The sequence below is a fragment of the Pogoniulus pusillus genome, chromosome 31 (genome assembly GCF_015220805.1).
Source record: "Pogoniulus pusillus isolate bPogPus1 chromosome 31, bPogPus1.pri, whole genome shotgun sequence".
In the NCBI taxonomy this organism is placed as follows: Eukaryota; Metazoa; Chordata; class Aves; order Piciformes; family Lybiidae; genus Pogoniulus; species Pogoniulus pusillus.
Window position 1 is genome coordinate 13,770,336 of NC_087294.1, and position 23,489 is coordinate 13,793,824.

At 46.4% G+C, this 23,489-nt stretch overlaps 1 protein-coding gene across 2 annotated transcripts in view; it reads left to right on the forward strand.

The window, feature by feature from the left end:
* RNGTT (RNA guanylyltransferase and 5'-phosphatase) overlaps positions 1-23,489 on the forward strand; it is a 188,583-nt gene that overhangs the window by 106,765 nt on the left and 58,329 nt on the right. For both annotated transcript variants that reach the window (XM_064169255.1, XM_064169256.1), the window contains one exon: positions 10,792-10,892. In XM_064169255.1, coding sequence (XP_064025325.1) covers positions 10,792-10,892 — 101 coding nt within the window. The remainder of the gene's footprint in view (positions 1-10,791; positions 10,893-23,489) is intronic.

The window sequence follows — 23,489 nt, forward strand, 5'->3', positions numbered from 1 at the left end:
AACACTGCAACAGATTGCCCAGGGAGGTGGTTGTGGCCCTTCTGTGGAGATATTCAAGGTGAGGCTGGACAGGACTGTGGGCAGCCTGATCTAGCTGAGAATGCCCCTGCTGACTGCAGATTGGGTTGAACTAGATGGCCTTTGGAGGTCCTTTTTGAACCCAAACTCTTCTATGGTTCTCTGGTGAGGACAGGACACAAAGACATTGATGACAGGGACAGTGATGGTACTCAAAGAGTACAGCCAGGTGAAAACTAATGTGACCAGTGTCTGCAGGTTGCCTAGAGACCCTTCACATGCTCACACCCCAGTGAGAAACTTTCTAAGAGTTCAGTTTCTTCCTGTGAGATATGGGAAATGTATCTGGCAAGTCTTGGCTTCTAGAAAGATTCTGGTGTGTGACAAATAATCAGTTTGGCCAGCTTGGGGGTATTTTAAGTAGCCAAAATGGTGTTTTAATGCAGGAGGAAAAAAATAATCCTTTTCTCTGTCTGATAGTATTTGCTCTTGGTAGATAGTATTGTCCTGGTGGATTTTCCATTTCTCTGCTGCAGATCAAGGGATTAATTTAGTCAGTTTTTCTGGGCATTGGTCTATTTAATCACACACCCTGTGTGATTTGAGCCTGCAGGCTTCTGCTCTTGCACCTTACTCTCCTTTGTCTCCTAGGTCATCAGCATGCATGCAGAGTAGCTTTGCCTGTGCATGTGATGGATGATCTCTGAAGCTGATTCACCACCAAACACCATAAATGCCACAGTGTACAACAGATTTTGCCTTCACCTCCAGCAAGGGAAGTTAGGGATGAGGCCACCACTCTCAAAGCAGTCTTCTCAAATCACTTATTTGCCTCAGACTTCAAGAAGAAAAGCTCTGTTTTTTCTCCTGAAGCAGGGAGCTTTGTGGATCAGATTAGCATATCTACTTTGTCCAGCTCTGCTTCTTCTGTCCTGCTCCTGTACAGCAAGGACAAGCATTAATCACATTTACCCATCGAGGACCAAGACACCTTTGCTGTCACATTCCCCTTTGCTTGGCCTTTTACCAAGCAGAGAAAGTAGAATACCTGGGGCAGAACAGGGGGTGCTGCAGTGATGGTCTGTGAGGAGTATGGGGACAAGGAGCAGGTGTTGGAACTGGGGAAGGAAGCGGGGAAGGGGCAGAATGCAGAGCACTTAAACTGAGAGTCACAGGTGAAGAGCTAATGGGATATCACCTCAAATAGATTCTACACTCTTGTGTTTGGGTCTTTTTGCTTCGTTCTCTTGTCTGTTTTTTTGTCACTGATAAATCAGAGAACCACAGAATGTTAGAGGCTGAGAGGGACCTCCAGAGATCATCCAGTCCAAACCCCTTGCCAAGGCAGCATCACCCAGGCTACTCCACACAGGAGTGCATCCACGCAGGTATTGAAAGGCTCCAGAGAAGGAGACTCCACAACCTCTCTGGACAGCCTATTCCAGGGCTCTGTCACCCTCACTCCAAAGAAGTTTCTCCTCCTGTTGAGCTGAAACCTTCTCTGTTCCAGTTTGGATCCATTGCTCCTTGTCTAATTGCTGCTGAGCACCAAAACCAGCTTGGCCCCCTCCACTTGACCCCCACCCCTCAGAAATTGATAGACATTGATGAGAACTCCTCTCAGGCTTCTCTTCTCCAGACTGAACAGCCCTAGGGCTCTCAGTCTCTCTTCACGGGGGAGATGCTCAAGTCCCCAAATCATCCTCCTGCCTCTCCATTAGATTCTCTCTGGCAGGTCTCTGTCTCCCATGAAGGAGGACTGATAGAATTAAGTGTTTTAATGACAGCATTTGCAGTGTTTTTGTGTGTGTGCACTTAGGGTCACATTGTTACTGTTTCTGACTCTTCCAACATACTTCCCTGATTTCCCCAAAGCTCATTGAGTCTTATGATGGTGCTTAAATACATCTACATGTGGGGTGTCTAGGAGTAAATGTATTAAGGCCAGGCAAAAAGCATGAGTCTGAAAAGAAATCCTTCAGCAAGTCTCTCTAATGAGAGTGGTGAGAGCCTGGAATGGGTTGCCCAGGGAGGTGGTTGAGACCCCATCCTTAAGGCCAGGCTGGATGAGGCTGTGTGCAGCCTGCTCTAGGGTAGGGTGTCCCTGCCCATGGCAGGGGGTTTGGAACTGGCTGATTCTTGTGGTCTCTTCCAACCCTGACTGATTCTATGAGTCTAAGTTATCCCCAGCTCTCACTGTAACACAGAGGAATACAAAGCTGCCATACACTTGCTTTTGTATACAGAGGCAGTGAAGAGAATAGTGCTATAGTAAGTTCATTTCTGTTGCCTCCTCTTCTAAAGGCTTTTGTGAAGTTACACTGTGAAGATGTGTACACTGGCCAACTGGAAAATCACCCATGCAGGGAGAGTCAGGCTTAGTCATTTGCTCTTTAAAAAGGGAAGTAATTACATGGACAGTGAGGCTTCAGTCAGGCATTCAGGAGGCTTGAGTGCAGAAATAAGCATACAGTTGTAAGCACAAGTGTAATAAATGACCATGGCAACCTCCCTAGATGGATGTGGTGATTTCTTCATTCACCTGGGGTCTTTCAGAGAGGTGTGCTGTAATTTGAATGAGAATGATAAGCTTATATAAACGTTATCGTTCCAGTCTCTCCATCCTGCATGCAACAGAGCTGCCTCAATGAGCCCAGTAATTGTTTGCAGCCTTCAGAAAGAAATCCATGAATATACAATTAAGTCAATGATTGCCTTTCATCTTTTTGGTTTCTTGATCCGTTGGTGTGACTTACTCAGATAATCTGTCAACAGTAGTAGCAACTTCTGTTTCATTGACTCATCTCTCTGTAGGGTCTAGCCTGAAATAATTGATTATGATCAATACTTTTGGTTCTTTTAAAACGATCCAGAGCCTGCAGTGCAAGGGAATAAAAACACAATTTGATTAATCATTCTGTCTTTATGTTTACACAGCTGAATGCAAGCCTGGGCAGGGCGGCAGCAGCCCCCATGGATGTTAAGAGGCCTCAATTAAGTAGAGGTCTTCAGAGAGCTCAATTTAACCTTTATGAGGAGTGGGAAAGAGGAGCAGATTTATAGGTTAGCAGGAGATAACTGCTGGTGAGGGCCTGCTCTAGTGTGAGGTGTCCCTGCCCATGGCCAGGGGGGTTGGAACTGGATAATCCTTGAGGTCCCTTCCAGCTCATGCTTAGGTTGGAAGGCACTTGAGAAGGCCATCACATCAAATCCTTGAAAGCTATTAGACCCCATGTTTGGTATGTCAGTGCACATTTTTGATGTGGAGTTCTCATTCCTGTAGTTTGACAAGCTTGAAAGCTTTCAGGCAGAAGCATGAACTTAGAGTTTGAGAGGCAGTGGGACCAATATGTCCTAGAAGCAGTTCCATGCATGCATATTGGTTGTGGGGTGGTGGTAAGGATATCACTGCTATGAATGCTATATTTAAAATGCTAGGGAGTAGTTTGATCTCAGACAGATTGCTTCACATTTTGTTTTGGAATTAGAAGAGAGAATAACTTGAGGCAGAGCAGGTCTGCAGTATGCAGTGATTCATCAAAGGTGAAGTTTTCTTGTACTTAACAACCAGAGTTCTTTTTTGGCTGCAGCTCATGCTTAAAGAAATTGATTTAGCACTTAGCATTCAAACTCAGGAACTTACTGCTGCTGTATTGTGTGCACTCATTACCACAAGGAATCTCTTTCTCAAGGATTATTAATTTGGCCTTTGGCTGAATTCTCATTTTAAGCTAAATTTCCATGAATTTTCTGTCTTTTGTAGCAATAGAAGAAGCCTGAGGGCTGCAAAACTTGTTCTTGATAAAAGCTTTGAAGTCTCATTGCTTATCTAAGCCTTTGTAACTTGGAAAGGTAAGGCTAAGTTACCTGTTAACTTTACCAGGTGATCAGTGGTAGCAGAACCACTGTGTGCATTGTGGGTGTAAGTTGCAGCAAAAGAGGTTCTGCCTCAACACAAGGGGGAACTTCTTTACTGTGAGGGTCCCAGAGCCCTGGCACAGGCTGCCCAGAGAGGTTGTGGAATCTCCTTCTCTGGAGCCTTTCCAGCCCTGTCTGGATGTGTTCCTCTGTGATCTGTGCTAGATAGGATTGTCCTGCTCTGGCAGGAGGGTTGGACTGGATGATCTCCTTAGGTCCCTTCCAACCCCTAGCATCCTGTGAGCTGCTGTGAAGAAAGTGAGAGTGATGTTGTTTGGCAGTGGCCAAAACCAAGTGTAATAAGCAAAAGTGTATTTTGTAGTTGCTTTCTAGGCAGGATCTCTTTGACCAACTTGAACTGTGGTAGAGATAGTCTTTCTTCTTTTTTATTACTACCCAAGGCTTGTTTCACACTCTGCTGCTTCTAGAGGTAAAGGCAAGAAAGATAACTCCATTGTAAAGAACAAATCCTCCCCCACTCCCCTTCAAGCAAGCCAACCAATTAATTTTATAATTAAACTCGTGTCAAAACTGTGGCTCCAGCAGTGCAATTACAGGTATGCAGATACAGCCTGTCAAAACATTGCTTTTCCATTACTGATCTTGCAATAATTGCTCCTGTCTGTTGTGAGGTTGGTTTCTTAAATGACTTTTAGGAGGGTGTAACTCCTCTGTCTCAGAAAAAAAGAGGTGCAAAACATCCTGTAGTAGATCCTACAGGGAATTAGTGCCTCAGCCTGGGAGGATAGTAAATACAGTGCAGCTGAAAAAAATGAGGGTGGTTGTGGAAGATTGGGCAAGAAGTTTAGGTCAGCAAGCTTCATGTCTGTGCTGGACAAAGGAGTAGAGAACACAAAAGCAATAGAGTGGTTCATACCTCAGTAAAGATGTAGCTGGGGAAAATGAGATGCCTCTCCAGCCAAGAGATCCAAAACCATTTCAGTTTGGTATTCCCTGCAGGAAGAATAACAAGCCAGAAAGCCTTTGTCAGTGTTTCCAAAGAAACTCTGGAAGAAAATAAAGCAGAGGTGAGACTCAGAACCATAGAATCAGTCAGGGTTGGATTAGCCAGTTCCAACCCCCCTGCCATGGGCAGGGACACTTCACACTAGATCAGGCTGTCCAGAGCCTCATCCAGCCTGGCCTTAACCACCTCCAGAGATGAATCTTCCATCATCTCATGGGGCAACCCATTCCAGGGTTTCACTACCTTCATGCTGAAGGACTTCTTCCTAACATCCAGTCTGAATCTATCCGTTTCCAGCTTTGTTCCATTTCCCTAGACTTAGAAAGTTCTTGCCCAGATAAGGAATTGGTTAAAAAATAGGAGTCACAGAATCACAGAATGTCAGGGGCTGGAAGGGACCTCCAAAGCTCATCCACTTTAACCATTTGTGCCAGAGCAGCAGCACCCAGAGCAGATGACACAGGAACACATCCAGGCAGCTCTGGAATATCTCCAGAGAGGGAGACTCCACAGCTTACCCTGAGCAGCCTGTTCCAGTGTTCTGTCATCCTCAAGGGATGGTTCGGTCTTCACCAGGGAGGGGAGTGACATGATGTGGAGAAGGAGAATGAAAAAAGGATGAGCTGTAAAGTGAGTTTTTCTGTCTGGATCAGTAAAGGTTGATGCTAAATGTAGAGAATTACATTAAGTCCTTGTAAGACTGATGTCTGAGCAATAAAACAGAACACCAGTTTCTATGTAGATAGGTGTCAGGTATGTAGAGAGAAAAATATGTTACTGCACATGTGAAATGTTAGCCTCTGAGCTGGGTGGGTTTCCATGCACACAGGAGCATGTGAAAGGTTAGCCTTTGAGCTGGGTGGGTTTCCATGCACACAGGAGCATGTGAAATGTTAGCCTCTGAGCTGGGTGGGTTTCCATGCACACAGGAGCATGTGAAATGTTAGCCTCTGAGCTGGGTGGGTTTCCATGCACACAGGAGCATGTGAAAGGTTAGCCTCTGAGCTGGGTGGATTTCCATGCACACAGGAGCATGTGAAAGGTTAGCCTCTGAGCTGGGTGGGTTTCCATGCACACAGGAGCATGTGAAATGTTAGCCTCTGAGCTGGGTGGGTTTCCATGCACACAGGAGCATGTGAAATGTTAGCCTCTGAGCTGGGTGGGTTTCCATGCACACAGGAGCATGTGAAAGGTTAGCCTCTGAGCTGGGTGGATTTCCATGCACATAGGAGTGTGTCAACCATGCCAGCAGAGGTTGACATGGTCTTACTGGAGGGAGCTAGAGATGCTGAAGGCTGCTGAATAACAGATTGTCACTTGTATAATTGTGGTTTAGAGTGACCGTTGTAGAGCAGGGTTCTGGGCTGGGCTTGGTGATCCTGAGGGGCTTTGCCAACCTGAATGCTTCTGTGATTCTGTCATCTCTGTATCTAAAGTGCAAATCTCCTCTGTCTTGGAAGATGAGCAGCCTCTCTTCATTTTCCCTGGAATGATATATTAAAGGGTGTTTTGGAGCTGCATATTAAATCAGCTGAGGTTGTTTCTAAAGTCAGTTAGGCTGAGTCTAGTCAGAAGATCTTGAAAATATGACCTACTGCTTTAAAAGAATTTGATGACTTGAGCAGGTATTAATAAATCTCTCAGTGTAAATACTGCACTAGTCCTGCTCAGAAGGTTATTGCAAGTCAGTAAATTAGAAACTCTGTCACATGGAGCTTAATATCTGATTTTAGGGCTTGTGTATGGATCTTGGAGGTCTCTTCCAACCTGGCTGATTCTCTGATGGGCAAACATCCCATTTTGGAGAGGTGCAGGAGCTAACAGCATTTTCAACTGGCTGCTGGTGTTACATAGGTGGGGACTGGATGATCTTCTGATAGAACATGTGGAAGGGGAGCAGGCACAAATAAGAGGATCCAGAAGCAACTCTTGTGTGTTGTTGTAATGACAAGGATAAATCATTTACATTTTATTCACATGCTGAGGAGAAGATTGTGGAGAAATTCAGTGCAGAGCCCTACATGATTAAAATAGTAAAGCTGGGCAGAGGACTCTACTGCAGATGTTTGAGATGGGTTTATAGTGCCCTGAATGGGAACCAGAGCAGAATGTTTGAAGCTGTCCCTCTCAAACAAGGGCTCTAAAGAGTGAGTGCCAAGAGGCTGGAGCCAGGCTCTGGTGAGTGATGTCCACTACAGGACAAGGGGCACTGGGTGGAAGCTGAGGCAGAGGAAGCTCAATGGAGAAAGGAGGAAAGTGTTTTCCCTGTGAGGGTGACAGAAGCCTGGAAGAGGCTGCTCAGGGGGGTTGTGGAGTCTCCCTCTCTGGAGATATTCCAGTGCTGCCTGCATCTGTTCCTGTGTGATCTGCTCTGGGTGATGCTGCTCTGGCAGGGGGGTTGGACTGGGTGAACTTTTGAATCACAGAATCATAGAAACATTCTAGTTGGAAAAGACCCCCAGGATCACCAAGTCCAACTCTTATCCCTACTCTACAAAGCTCACCCTTAAACCATATTCCCAAGTACCACATTGGAAGTCCCTTCCAGCCCCTGACATTGTATGATTCTGTGAAACTGAGGACCATTATGAAGACAGAACATAAGCTGCACTCTACCCAGCCACATTCAAATTGCAGAAGCAGCTTTTAGTCAGGTTATTTTTGTCCTGGGTAGCAGATCTATGGCTAAAAATGTTTGGAGCTGATTGAGGTTTCAGTGATGCGAAGCTTGCCTGTACGTAGCGTCTAGCAGAAGTCACACACCAGCTTTGCACTGGCAAATGATAAGCAAGAGATGCTGCACTTACAGCAGAACAACTTTCTGCTCATATATGAGAAACAAGGAAAGTCTTCAGCTGCTTTTGTCACTTCAGCTCTAGAACTGTTAGTTTTAGCATCACTGAGTTTTGCATTTGATGCTTGGTGCAGCTGCAGTGTGCTGCTGGTGGTGGCTGCGCTGCCAAAGGGTATTGCACATCCCTGGGGCTTTTGGCAGGTGCAGCTGCAGAGAAATTTTATCATTGTGGATATGTAACAGTCAAAAATTCCCATTCAGTGCATCTCTAAGTTAGTCCTTTACTTTTCCCCTAATCAGCTTAATTCTTCGCCTTTGTCATGACAGATGTGCTAAGAGTATAGAATCACAGAGTGTCAGGGGCTGGAAGGGACCTCCACAGCTCATCCAGGCCAACCCCTCTGCCAGAGCAGCATCACCCAGAGCAGATCACACAGGAACACAGTCAGGCAGCTCTGGAATATGTCCAGAGAGGGAGACTCCACAACCCCCCTGGGCTGGCTTTTCCAGTGATCTGTTACCCTCACAGGGAATAAAAATTCCTCCTCATGTTTCTATGGAACTTATTCTGCCTCAACTTCCACTCACCAAGGGGTGATGCCCCTTGTCCTGTCACTGGGCATCACCCAGCAGAGCCTGGCTCCAGCCTCTTGGCACTCACCCTCTACATCATTATAACCATCCCTGTGGTCACCCCTCAGGCTCCTCCTCTCCCAGCAGCACAGCCCCAGCTCCCTCAGGCTCTCCTCACAAGGAAGATCTTCCACTCTGTCATTTTTGTGGCTCTGCACTGGACTTTCTCAAGCAGTTCCCCGAGGTCTTTCTTGAACTGTGGGACCAAGAACTGGACACAGCATTCCAGATGCAGCCTCAGCAGGGCAGAGTAGAGGGGGCAGGAGAACCTCTCTCACCCTACTCACCATAGCCCTTCTAACCCATCTCAGAATGGCATTGGCCTTCCTGGCCATAAGAGCACATTGCTCTTCATGTCATTGTATGTCACAGAATCATAGAATGGTTTGGGTTGGAAGGGGCCTGCAAAGGTCATCCAGTCCAACCCCTTCTGCAGTCAGCAGGAACATCCTCAACTAGATTAGGTTGCCCAGAGTCCTGTCCAGCCTCGCCTTGATTATCTCCAGGCATGTGGCCTCAGCCACTTCCCTGGGCAAGCCGTTCCAGTGCTCCACCACCCTCATGGTAAAGATGTTCTTTAATCTTTACATAACTGGATCCCTTTGGTATGAAAGAGTGTGTTTCTGATGGGCTTTCCTGATAGCTGGCAGCATGGTGACTGCAGGCTTCTTCATGTTGTGTCAGCCAACAGCATGGATAACTCAGGGAATGAGTCAGAAGTGATGAGATTGATATTAAATCTATCTTTTATGTAGATATATGTATATATAAGGTAAAAGTGGATATAAATGGATATAAATGTTCCATGTATCAGTGTTTGTGTATAAATCTTAATTTATATATACATATAGTTGTTTAGTTTGGAGAAAAGAACAGTCTGGGGAGACCTTGCTGTGATCTACAAGGACATGGAAGGATGTTCTAGTGAGGTGGGGATCAGTGTCTTCTTCATGGTAACAAGAGATAGGATGAGAGGAAATGGCCTGAAGTTGTGCCAAAGGGAATGTGGATTGGATATTTACTGAAAGAGTTACCAAAGATCGGAGTAGCCTTCCCAGGCAGGTGATTGGGTCACCATCTCTGGAGGTGTTTAAAAGATGCATAGATGTGGACATTGGTAGAGCTGGGGAATGGCTGGACTGGATCATCTTGAAGTTCTTATCCAGCCAGAACAATTCTATGTTCTATACTTACACGTGTCCATCTGCCCATTCATCCATGCATTCATCTCTCCATGCATCTGTCTGTCTATCCATTTGTCCATCTATCCATCCATCCATCTTCTATCTATCCATCTGTTTATCCATCCATCTTCTGTCTGTCTTGCATGCATTCATCTCTCCATGCATCTGTCTGTCTATCCATTTGTCCATCTATCCATTCATCCATCTTCTATCTATCCATCTGTTTATCCATCCATCTTCTGTCTGTCTTGCATGCATTCATCTATCCATGCATCCATCTCTCTATATATCTATCCATGCATCTGTCTATCCATCTATCCATCTTCTATCTATCCATCTATCCATCCATCCATCCATCCATCTTCTATCTATCCATGCATACATCTGTCTATCCATCTATCCATCCATCCATCCATCTTCTATCTATCCATGCATCCATCTGTCTATTCATCTATCCATCTTCTATCTATCCATCTGTCTATCCATCTATCCATCCATCTTCTATCTATCCAAATGTCTATCCATCTATCCATCCATCTTCTTTCTGTCCATCTTCTATCCATCCATCTTCTATCTATTTTCTATCTCTCTATCCATTTGTCAATGCATCTATCCATCTATCTATCCATCTATTTTCTATCTATCGCTCCATCTGTCAATCCATCTGTTCATCCATCCATCTTCTATCTATCTATCCATCTGTCTATTCATCTATCCATCCATCTTCTATCTGTCATTCATCCATGCATCTATCTATCCATCCACGCATCTGTCTATCCATCCATGCATCTATCTATCCATGCATCTGTCTATCCATCCATGCATCTATCTATCCATGCATCTGTCTATCCATCCATGCATCTATCTATCCATGCATCTGTCTATCCATCCATGCATCTATCTATCCATCCATGCATCTATCTATCTATTTATTCACCTATCCATCCATCTTTTCTTTTGTTACTTTGCTGCTTATGTTCTGCCCTGATCTCTCCCCTTAGCCAGGAGCCAACTGAAGGTGCTGCTGTTCCTGTCCCTTCTCAGCTGTGTATGGCAGGCAGAGGCTTGGCTCCAGCTGGAGCTGGGCACTTTGCAGGGGCAGCAGCAGATAGAGTAGTGAAGCACAACCACCTCCGTGGCAATGGAACGCGTCGTTTCGGTGGCTAAGTACTGTGGTTCATTTGGGACAGCTAATGCAGGCTGAGATGCTGAATTGTAACTTGGAGAAGCAGCAAACCCCAATCAGCATAATTAAATTGCTTTTTCATTTTCCTCAGAAATACAGGCCTGGTCGGTGTGATGATATCTTGAAATGGAAGCCACCCAGCCTGAACTCTGTTGATTTTCGCCTAAAGATAACAAGAATTGGTGGAGAGGGGTATGTAATCTCTTCCCTTTTTAAATGTGAACGTCCCTTTGCACTTAATCTCTCCTCTGATATTTCTTGACATTTCCTAGGGCTAAGCCTTTCTGTCTTCTCTAGAATTGGTTTGCTGAAAACGCAGACAAGTGTGGTGATTAGTGCTGTGATGGAAACAACAGCAGATGTTTGTGATGGAAATTTGCTCCTTCTTAAATAGGGTCGTAAAAGCAACCCCATGTGTACATCTTTGCATTCCATCACAATGTTGTTTGCCTAGTTCAGGCTCTGCACTTCTTTAGTAGGGGCAAATTCCATGGTCAGTTGTGCCAGGGAAGAGAAGTGGAAAGTTGAGTCGTTAGGTTAAAGCTTTCCTTCAAAAAGATTTTGTTTCAAATGAAGTTCATTGATTTTTAGGTTGCTCAATGCTTCAACATTGGGGGCTGATTTCAAGTGACAGTAGTAATAGAACTAGGAGGAGTGGATCTGAGCTGGAGGAGGGGGAGATTCAGATTGGATGTTAGGAAAAAGTTCTTTAGCTTGAAGGCAATGAGACACTGGCACAGGTTGCCCAAGGAGGTGGTGGAAGCCTCATCCCTGGAGGTTTTTAGGGCCAGGCTGAATGTGGCTGTGGGCAACCTGCTCTAGTGTGAGGTGTGTGAGGCCCATGACAGTGATGTTTGACCTGGATGATCCTTGTGGTTCTTTCCAACTGTAACAGTTGTGTGATTCTAGAATTTGTGTGTGATGAGGTTTATGCAAACAGAAGTTATGGCTTTGTGTCAGTCTCACACTGACAAATGAGTAGAGCCAAAATCTTTAAGTGTTGATCTCAGATGCTTGACAGCTTGAAAGCATGAGAATGGAGCTTCTCTCTAGTTTCCAAGTTCTCTGTTCTGATGTGCAGACTCATCTTTAAATGTTGAAATGCAGCTCTGTCTAAACCTGTGCTATGAGCCTGTGTGATCTTACCAAAGGTCACAGCCCAGCCAGCAGTGCCACAGCCTCAGCCTCTATAGCAGCCATTGTGTTTATAACTCCCTGTTCACTGAAAGAGTGAAAAAAGCCTCCAGGAGCATTATTTATTCAGTAGCAAGAGATTAGAGGTCTGTCAGCTGTTGGACATGTCTTTTGGGTGGCAGATGTAATGGAGATCCAGAGCAATTGTAAACAATCCTCTGCATTTTTCATCTGAATAAGGGAGTTACCTCCAGGGAGTTTGCCAGATTTTAGTCAGGATGATTATTTTCCATCTATCCAAAATTCCCTTGTGCTTTCAGTTGTGCATTTCCATCCATACATCAGTCTGCAGCAGTAATGTTAGCTGCTGTGTTCCATCCCAGATGTTGCTCAATTACAGCTGAATAACCATTTGGTTTTACCCAGGGTTCAGCTCTTGATACCAGAGAGAGCTTTGCCATTGAAGTAAAAAGATTTTGCCTTATGATGTATGAAGGAACTTTAGAATAAGCATCTCTGTAAGGATGAAAACTGCATAAAGACTAACAAAGATCAGGAAAAAGGCAGGAATCTTGGAACCTCAGGCACCTAACCCTGACGCTCCTCTTCAGCGCAGACTTTGCATCGTTGCACCTTAGTGCATCACATTGCATCAGCTGAGCTATGCTGACTGTCCCCCTGTGCATTGGCATAGTCCAGCCTGGCCAAGCAGCAGGATGAGGGTTAGATTAATTCTGTTTATGTTGTGTTTGCATCAATTCCCACTTAGGTTTTCTCTCAATCTCTTCTCATCACATCAATATAGTTAACATTCTTTTAAAAGAGATCATAAACCTCCTCCCTCACCCAAACCCAAACTCCCTCTTCCACACACCGAAGCCAAATCAACTTAGAAACTTATTAAATCACAGAAATACAGGAAAAGCCCCTCAGGATCACCAACTCCAACCAATATCCCTACTCTGCAAGGTGCACCCTAAACCATAGCCCTAAGCACCACATCCAAATGACCTTCAAACACATTCAGGGTTGGTGCTCAGCAGCAATTAGACAAGGAGCAATGGATCCAAACTGGAACAGAGAAGGCTTCAGCTCAACAGGAGGATAAACTTCTTTAGAGTGAGAGTGACAAAGCCCTGGAGCAGGCTGCCCAGAGAGGTTGTGGAGTCTCCTTCTCTGGAAGCTTTGCAAACCATCTTGATGCATTCCTGTGTGGAGCACCCTGAGTGGTGCTGCCTTGGCAGGGGAATTGGACTGGATGATCTCTGGAGGTCCCTTCCCACCTCTAACATTCTGTGATTCTGTGACTTAAGCACATCAACTGCATTTCCAAATGACCTTAGGAGAAGAGAGCAGGTAGGATCTTTAATTGGTGTGTCCAAGACCCTTAATTGATGTGTCCAAGATCTGAGTGATCTTACACACACTCAGGACTGTTTTTAAATAATAGAGATGATTTTTTGTTTCCCAAAAATGTCTGACTCTGAGAATATTTCTTAGGGGAGCAAAAAACCCAGTAAGCCCTTGCCAGCTCTAAGCCTTCTTTAAATGTCACAACTATCAAATGAAAATGTCTACACAGTGCCAGATTTATGGTAGCTTCAACAAACCCAGCAATGCTGAAATGTCCATGCTTCCTTTTACTGTTTTCTTAATTTGCCTGTGCAAGGCCCTTCATTTTCTCTTCAGGAGACATGCTAAAATCAAAGTACAAACAGGGCTTTGATTCTGTTTGCTTTCAATTAAGACCTCTCTGTGTCAATTCGATACCATTTGAAATCACAGAGTAATAATGCACATTTTAGAGAGAACCTTCAGAGAATCACAGAAATATTCAGGATGGAAAAGCCCCTCAGGATCACCAAGTCCAACCTAGACCCCTACTCTACAAGGTGCACCCTAAACCATACCCCCAAACACCACATCCAAGCCACCTTTAAACACATCCAGAGTTGGTGATTTCACCACCTCCCTGGGCAGCTCATTCTAATGCCAGACCACTCTTGCAATGGAAAAGTTTAACCTAATGTCCAGCCTAAACCTACCCAGTCACAGCTTGGGGTCATTCCTCTTGTTCTATAACTAATTCCCTGTGAGCAGAGACCAGCACCAACCTCTCCACAATCTTCTTTCAGGTAGCTGCAGACAGCCATGAGCTCTGCCCTCAGCCTCCTCTGTTCCACACTAACCATTCCCAGCTCCCTCAGTCTCTCCTCATCAGATTTATTCTCCAGGCCCTTCCCCAGCTTCTTTGCCCTCCTCTGCACTGCCTCCAGCACCTCCACAGCTCTATTCTATTGAGGTGCCCAAAACTGAACACAGTACTTGAGGTGTGGCTTCCCCAGAGCCAAGTCCAAGAAGACAATCCCCTCCCTGCTCCTGCTGGCCACAGCATTTCTAATCCCAGCCAGGATGCCATTGGCTTTCTTGGCCACCTGGGCCCATTGCTGGCTCCTATTTAGCTGCTTGTTGACTAGAACCCCCAGATCCCTTTCTGCTACCTGGAGGTATTGGAAAGAATCAAGCATTTTACTCATCTTATAAGAGAGAAATAGTAATAAAGCCTTGTTTCCTTAGAAAAAAAAAGATAATCTGAAGTCAACATGAACTCTTTGTTACCTGCAAGTCTGAATTGGTTTTTCAGTACATCTATGATTAAATAGACCACCTGGGAGAGAAAAAAAAATCAAACAATGTTTAGACAAAGTTCTGTTTAGCTTGGTTGTTGTCATGTAATGAAAACTGTCAGGTGAAGTACAATGCATTCAAGGTCAAGAAAGGGCTTCAGATCTTAACAGCAGGGGCTAAACATCTGGGAGATGTTGGTAAATAGAGATTTATAACCAAATGTAAGTGTCATGAGTACAGGCAAGTGAGTGCTTTCCTTTTGTTCACTGTGGTGAGGTCCTTTTGGTTCTGTACATTGAAGGAGCTCAGAGGAGGCAGGAGGCTGCAACTGGTTCAAAATCATAGAATCAACCAGGTTGGAAGAGACTTCCAAGCTCATCCAGTCCAACCTAGCACCCAGCCCTGGCCAGTCAACCAGATCATGGCCTAATCCAGTCTTTCCTTGAGCACCTACAGAGACAAGGACTCCACCACCTCCCTGGGCAGCCCATTCCAATGCCAATCACTCTCTCTGCCAACAACTTCCTAACAACATCCAGCCTGTACCCACCCCCAGCACAACTTGAGACTGTGTCCCCTTGTTCTGTTGCTGCTTGCCTGGCAGCAGAGCCCAACCCCACCTGGCTACAGCCTCCCTTCAGGCAGCTGCAGGCAGCAATGAGCTCTGCCCTGAGCCTCCTCTGCTGCAGGCTGCACACCCCCAGCTCCCTCAGCCTCTCCTCATAGGGTTTGTGCTCCAGGCCCCTCCCCACCTTTGTCGCCCTCCTGTGGACACCTTCCAGTACTGCAACATCTCTCTTGAACTGAGGAGCCCAGAGCTGGACACAGCACTCAAGGTGTGGCCTGAGCAGTGCTGAGCACAGGGGCATAAGAACCTCCCTTGTCCTGCTGCCCACAGTGCCCCTGAGTCAGGCCATGATACTGATCATAATATTCTTGGTGTGCTGTCACAGAGCCATGTTTTCTGCAGCAGGGTGGCTTATCCTTTTTTTTAAGCCTGTCAGGCTGACTCTTCTGCCTTGAAAAAAGCCCAATTGATAACTGCCTGAGCAATCCTGCAAGTTAATTGGATCAGCTCAGATCTGTCGAACTGACACGACAGTGAGTTTGGCTCATATGTTGTTATTCCCTCTTCTCTTTCAGTTCCCTCTTCTCCATGATTCATAAATGGTTTAGGCTGGCAGCTCTCTGCCTTCTCACCTGCTTGTTACCAGAGAACACAAACTTATTCCTGCAAATCAGTCACTGAAAGGCATTTACAAATAGTACCCTGGCCCCTCAGATCAAAAAGGACCTCAGGGAACTGCTTGAAATAGTCTAATGCAAAGGCACAAAAATGCTGAAGGGAGTGAAAGATCTTAGGAAGGGAGCCTGAGGGAGCTGGGGCTGTGCTGCTGGGAAAGGAGGAAACTGTAATAGTCTTGCAATGACAGGATGAGGAGGAATGGATTTAAACTGGCAGAGGGGTGATTGAAAGTGGTTGTTAGGAGGAAGGTCTTGGCAGTGAGAGTGGTGAGACACTGGCACAGGTTGCCCAGGGAGGTTGTGGAGCACAGAAGCACCCAATGTGATCTTTGATCACATTGGGTGCTTCTGTGCTCCACAACCTCCCTGGAGGTGTTCCAAGGCCAGGTTGGATGAGGCCTTGAGTGACCTGTTCTAGCTGGAGGTGTCCCTGCCTATGGCAAGGGCTTGGAACTTCTCCATACTAACAAGTGACAGGATGAGAGCAAATGAGCTGAAGTTGCACCAGGGGTGGTTTGGATTAGATATTAGAAGAAACTTTTCACTGAAGGAATTGTCAAACTCTGGAATAGGCTCCCCAGGGAGGTAGCTGAATCACCATCCCTGGAGGTTTCCAAGCACACAAAGAGGTGGTCCTAAGGGATGTGGTTCAGCACCAGCCTTGGTAAGATTAAATAATGGTTGGACTGGATGACCTGAAAGTTCTTTTCCAACCACATTCTGTGATTCTCTATTGCCTAGAGGGGGGAATATTACAAAACTTCTTGTAGCACTTCAGTTTTTAAAGGCTGTTTTCCAAGTAAAGCTTTGGCTGTAACCTCTATTTATACCCTGGTAGACTGAACATGATGTTGTACCTTCCACAACTAATGCTCAGGATGCTCTTGGAATTTCTAATGTTGGATTTCCAAAAGGAACTCAGCCTCATCTTTTTGTGTGTTCAAGTGGCAGCCTTGGGCAATCTCCATCTGTCAGATAATTATTCTACTTTAGCTACTCATTCCTCCAGATTTTTAAAAGCTTTGCCTCATGCCATCCTAAAATTATCTGTAAGCTTTGTGGAATGGAATTTAAATGCAGCCTTGGATAGTTTGGAGACCTTGTTATTTCTCTTAACTAGCTGCCACCTTGAAAGAGCCTTTCCATTTGCTCATGTCAGCTATCAGAATGGTTTCCCACTCTCTAAAAGGTCCCTTTCTATCTGTAAGCAAGATAAGTTCCCAAATACCTGATGTCTCTACAATTTGCTTATCTCCCATGCAGTTGTTTGTCCTGTTTTACATGTCAGTGGATTTGTTTGATTCCTCTATGACCATGTAGCTTAGATATCTTGCTGCTGTAGTTGAGGGCTGATGCCATCCCCATCTGAGCCACCTGTAAGGTGGTAGAATCTGAGAGGAGTGAGAGAAACAGGCAGTGAAGAAGTGATCTTGGGCTTCAAGAAACCTGGGTTTGGCTTTTTCAAGGAAGAGGTAGGCAGTATCACTTGGCAGGTCTCTTAAAGTGTGCAAAGGCCCAGGGTAGCTTCATTAAAACCCACAAGGAGAAGGACATGGAACTGTTGGAGTGAGTCCAGAGAGGCCACAAAGATGCTGAGAGGGCTGCAGCAGCTCTGCTACGAGAACAGGCTGAGAGAGTTGGGGCTCTGCAGCCTGGAGAAGAGAAGGCTTTGAGGAGACCTTGCAGTATCTGAAGGGGCCTCCAGAAGGGCTGGGAAGGGACTATTGACAAGGTCTTGTAATGACAGGAGGATGAGGAACAAGTTTAAAGTGGCAGAGGAGAGATTCAAACTGGATGTTAGGAAGAAGTGAGGGTGGTGAGACACTGGCACAGGTTGCCCAGGGAGGTTGTGGCTGCTTCCTCCCTGCAGGTGTTCAAGGCCAGGTTGGATGAGATCCTGAGCGACCTGTTCTAGTGGGAGGTGTCCCTGCCTATGGCAGGAGGTTGGAACTGGATGAGCTTTGAGGTCCCTTCCATCCTAAACCATTCCATGATTCTATACTTTTCAAGGGTGCAGGAAGACAAACAGGTTTGGCAGACAGCTGGCTGGCTTGAATGGGGATTTCCTGAGTCCAGCATCCAAGATGGAACATGTAAACAGGGACAGACCTCTGGGGAGGACAGAAAAATGGTGTTTAGGTGCAGGGGGAAGGAATTAAGAAAGCCAAAGCTCAGATGGAGTTGAAGGTAAGTGGAGAACTTCTATAGGTACTTTTATAATGAAAATCCAAATAGTGGGGTGATATGGTGAGGAAAGAGAGAAGGAGGACTGAGTATGGCACTTAGTGCCATGGTCTGGTTGAGTGGCCAGGGCTGGGTGCTAGGTTGGACTGGATGAGCTTGAAGGTCTCTTCCAACCTGGTTGATTCTATGGTTCTGTGTGTAGTGCTGCATTTGCTTTGGTCTTGACTGGCAAGACCTCTAAAGGCTCTGAACCTCGTGGCAGAGTGCTGGGTAGTAATAGGACTGGAGGGAATGGATCCATGCTAGAGGAGAAAAGATTCAGATTGGATGTTAGGAAGAAGTTCTTCAGCATGAAGGTGGTGAGAGACTGGCACAGGTTGCTGAAAGGGGCTACAGGAAAGCTGGGGAGGGACTTTTTAGGGTGCCAAGTGGTAATAGAACTAGAGGCAATGGATCCAAGGTAGAGGAGAGGACATTCAGATTGGATCTTAGGAAGAAGTTTTTTATCTTGAGGGTGGTGAGACACTGGCACAGGTTGCCCAGGGAGGTGGTGGAAGCCTCATCCCTGGATGTTGTTAAGGCCAGGCTGGATGTAGCTGTGGGCAACCTGCTCTAGTGTAAGGTGTCCCTGCCCAGGTCAGGGGGATTGGAACTGGATAATCCTTGAGGTCCCCTCCAACCCTGACAGTTGTGTGGCTTTCTTGCATGCTGTGGTGTATTTCAAAGAAGAATAAAGTGAGCAAAGAGGGGTGAAAGAAGTTATCACCCTGGCAGAGTAGAAGAGAGAAGACAGCCAAAGATATTGTACATACTTTGAACTCTCCATTGGTCTTAGTCTGAACATTTCATTATTTAATCTTCAGATAATGCTAAGCCCACAGATCATAAAAGGAGAGCTCCATGTACCAAATGGTGAATATATTAAAGATAAACATAATTCATGACAGCAATAAGTCCAAGGGCAGTATTGTTTGCTTTGATACCATCAGAAGAGGTTGAAATTGGTTTAGGAGTCAGAATCCAGGCTTCTTGTGTCCTCCTGCATTCAGAGGAACTTTGGAATCAGCAAAATATGTCAACAGAATAAATGACCCTTCTGCAGGTTGGTTGCATTTTGGCTGTGACAGTGTTATCAATGTGGCTCCATGCAATGAGGATGCTCAGAGGGCTGCAGCAGCTCTGCTGTGAGCACAGACTGAAAGAGTTGGGGCTGTGCAGGGTGGAGCAGAGGAGGCTCCCAGGGGACCTTCTTGTGGCCTTCCAGGATCTGAAGGGGGCCTACGAAAAAGCTGGGGAAGGACTTTTTAGACTGTCAGGGAGTGCCAGGGCTGAGGGGAATGGAGCAAAGCTGGAGGTGGGGAGAGTCAGGCTGGAGGTGAGGAGGAAGTTGTTGAGCAGGAGAGTGGTGAGAGGCTGGAATGGGTTGCCCAGGGAGGTGGCTGAGGCCCCATGGCTGGAGGTGTTTGAGGCCAGGCTGGCTGAGGCTGTGTGCAGCCTGCTCTAGGGTAGGGTGTCCCTGGGCATGGCAGGGGTTTGGCATTGGCTGCTCCTTGTGGTCCCTTCCAACCCTGCCTGATTCTATGATTCTAACTGTGGGCTTCTAAAACCCTGGCAGATTATCAGTAGTTTCACCTTCCCTGTTTGATAGTGAGCAGAAACTCTTGGGACATGCACTTATCTTCTAACCTCAGGGACATGAGAAAAGAACTACACAATTGCACTGCAGAATAATTATCCAATATCTCTAGTCTAGTTGTGGAGGGATTCAATTTATGACCATTTGTCTGTTAGATTTTAAAGATAGATAGATAGATATGTAGGATAAGGTTTTAAAAGTCAGTGTTTCAAGAGGTGTTTGTCTTCTGAGGAAATAAATTGACTTCTTGTTATCTGTTACTTTGATAGAATCACAGAGTGATCTGGGTTGGACCTCCAATGGTCATTTAGTCCAATCCCTTCTGCAGGGACATCCTCAACTAAATCAGGTTGCCCACAGCCCTCTCCAGTGTCACCTTGAATATCTCCAGGCATGGGGCCACAGCTACCTCCCTCAGCAACCTCTTCCAGTGTTCCACTACCCTCATGGCAAAGAACCTGTTCCGAGCATCCAATCTCAATCTGCTCTGCTCTAGTTTGAAGCCATTGCCCTCGTCCTGTCCCTGCAGCCCTTTGCAAAGTCTCTCTGCAGCCTTCTTGCAGCCCCTTCAGGCACTGGCAGGCTGCTGTTAGGTCTTTCTAGAGCCTCCTTTTCTCCAGGCTGCACACCCCCAGCTCCCTCAGCCTGTCTCTTTAGCAGAGCTGCTCCAAGCCCCTGAGCATTTTGGTGTCCCTCCTCTGGCCCTGCTCCATCAGCTCCATGCCCTTCCTGTGCTGAGGGCTCCAGAGCTGGATGCAGCACTGCAGGTGAGGTCTCAGCAGAGCTGAGCAAAGTGGCAGAGTCCCCTCTCTGGCTAATGACTTAGGCTTGGTAATTAATCTTTGCCCTTTTTTGGCTAATGCCCAGTTTGCAGGTTGGGTTGGTTTTTTTGGAGGGGGGGAAGTTGCTTATCCTATTGTAGAAAAGATTAAAATTGGTGAGGTTCTGTCTGTGGGAGACCAGCTTGCAGAATCAGAGCCTGCTGAGGAATCCATGGCTGCACTTACCTAGCAAAGGGAACAGTGGCTGCTGGGTGTGGAGCTTGTGCACAGAGTGCACTTGTGACAGAGGCTGTGTAGTGCATTGTAAAAGGCATTTCAGAGTGTTGAGTAGAGATGTGGTTCTGTCTGGCAGCAGATGTAGGCATGTCATCCTGACAGAGCCTCTTTAAAAGGCCCAGGTCCTTCATTTTCTTAGGCTTTTATGCCTGCTTTAACAAAGCACTTTTATGGCAGTGGGAAGTACAAACACAGTTTTGCTCTGAATTCTGTTCTGATATCAGCCTCAAGACTTCTCTGTTAAACACATGGAAGGTCTCTTCATTCACAGGACCTACTTTGGTTTTAGCATCACTGTGTATGTGAGAAATAACCCTCTGAAGCCCAGATTCCCATCTTTGTGAGCTGCTTCAGCTTCACAGGAAATCAAGCAGATTTTTCAAGTGAGCAATATGTTTCCAGTTAAATGCATGTGTCTGTCTGTGTCCACACAGGTGATAACTGCAGCTTTGTCTTGATAGGAATCAGAGAGAGAAACACAAATGTGAAGGAGTTCCCTTGGTTGAGTTGAAACAGCTCTTCACTTCTTTGTGTGTAACATGTGGGAGTTCTGCCTTCCTTTGGTCATTTTAAAGATCACAGAATCAGAGAATGTCAGGGGTTGGAAGGGATCTCAGCAGCTCAGCCAGTCCAACCCCCCTGCCAGAGCAGCAGCACCTACAGCAGATCACACAGGAGCACATCCAGGCAGCTCGTGAGTATCTCCAGAGAGGGAGACTCCACAGCCCCCCTGGGCAGCCTCTTCCAGACTTCTGTCACCCTCACAGGGAAAACATTTCCCTCCTGTTTCCATGGAACTTCCTCTGCCTCAACTCCCACCCATTGCCCCTTGTGCTGGCACTGGCATCACCCAGCAGAGCCTGGCTCCAGCCTCTTGGCACTCACCTTTACATCTCTATGACCATCCATGAGGTCCCCCCTCAGGCTTCTCCTCTGCCAGCAGCACAGCCCCAGCTCCCTCAGGCTCTCCTCCTAAGGAAGATTTTCCACTGCCTTCAGCAGTTTTGTGGCTCTGTGCTGGACTCTTTGAAGCAGTTCCCTGAGGTCCTTCTTGAACTGAGGGGCCCAGAACTGGACACAATACTCCAGATGTGGCCTCAGCAGGGCAGAGTAGAGAGGCAGGACAACCTCTCTTGCCTTAGTAACCACAGTCCTTCTAACCCACCCCAGATTTGCCTTGGCCTTTTTAGCCTCCAGAGCACCCTTCTGGCTCATGATCAACCTCCCATCCACCAGGCCTCCCAGGTCCTTTTCCCCTTCACTGCTCTGCAGCAGGTCAGTCCCCAGCCTATAGTGATCCTGGGCCTGTTCTTTCCCAGGTGCAAGTTTGTGGGTGCCATGAAGTCAGACAGTGCTATTTACAGTTCTTATCCCTTTTCATCCAGTTCTTCACTGGATCTTGTAGGCTGTTTGTTATTCTTCCTTCTTGAGCATGATGGTTTCAAAGGCTTGAGCTCTCCTGTACTCCACCAAGCAGTGTGCTGAGTGGTGTAGAAACCTTGCATATGAATGTTTGATGGTCAGCAGCAGTGAGCCAAGGAGCTCCAACTGCAGAGTGGAACACAGAAGGTTTCAGTGGAGTCACCATCCCTGGAGGTGTTGAAGCAAAGCCTGGATGAGGCACTTAGTGCCATGGTCTGGTTGATTGAATAGGGCTGGGTGCTAGGTTGGACTGGATGAGCTTGGAGGTCTCTTCCAACCTGGCTGGTTCTATGATTCTGTAAGGAGGGTGACAGAGCCCTGGAGCAGGTTGTGGAGTCTCCTCTGGAGACTTTCAGACCTTGCCTGGATGCATTCCTGTTCGAACTACCATAGGTGAAACTGCTTTTAGCAGGGAGATTGGACTGGATGATCTCTGGAGGCCCCTTCCAACCTCTAAGGCTCTGTGATCCTGTGACTAGCCAAGAAACAAACCCCAGTGATGTTGCTCTGCTTTGTATGTGTAAGCTGAGTCATTTTTAAATTGCCTTAATTGCAAAATGAATTGGGGGGTGGACTGGATGATCTTTACAGGTCCCTTCCAGCCCCTAGCATTCTGTGACTTCCCTCCTTCCTATTTGTGGAGATGCAAAAGCATGTGAAGCACTGGGGAGCTGAGAGAAAATTGTGATGTTCTTAAGGGATGAAAAGCATCATCCCTCTTATGCTAGTTACTCATCTGCTACTCATCCTATCTGTTGTCAGAGCTCCTCAGCTCTGAGAGATGTGACTGTAAGAACTGTTATGTTACTCAGTTTTAATGAGGTCATTATTCTGTATTCCCCCAAGAGCAGTGCATGTATCTGTATCAGTTCTCAAGATGGGGGGGGAAAAATGCATTCCAAAGTGAAAACTCACTCAGGGTAGCATGATGCATTAGCAAAGGAGTGACAGTCCTCAGCTGTACCCAGCAGATGGCATTTTCCCCCTTAGAACAACTAAATATTTTCAAAGCTATCATCCTTGTCTATTTTCACACTTAAAAATAAAGCCTTCCCCCCCCCTCAAGTATTAAAACATTGCAGTGTGAGCAAGTAGCACTGGGTTAGAAATTAAATGAGTGTCTGTATCTTTAAGTAGAGCAGGAGTGTGGAGGGGATTGTGCCCTTGGACTCTGCTCTGGGGAAGCCACACCTCAAGTACTGTGTTCAGTTTTGGGCACTTCAATAGAAGAGAGCTGTGGAGGTGCTGGAGGCAGTGCAGAGGAGGGCAAGGAAGCTGGGGAAGGGCCTGGAGAATAAATCTGATGAGGAGAGACTGAGGGAGCTGGGGCTGGTTAGTGTGAAACAGAGGAGGCTGAGGGCAGAGCTCATGGCTGTCTGCAGCTACCTGAAAGGAGGCTGTGGAGAGGTTGGTGCTGGGCACTGCTCACAGGGAATTAGTGATAGAAGAAGAGGCAACAACCTCAAGCTGTGACTGGGTAGG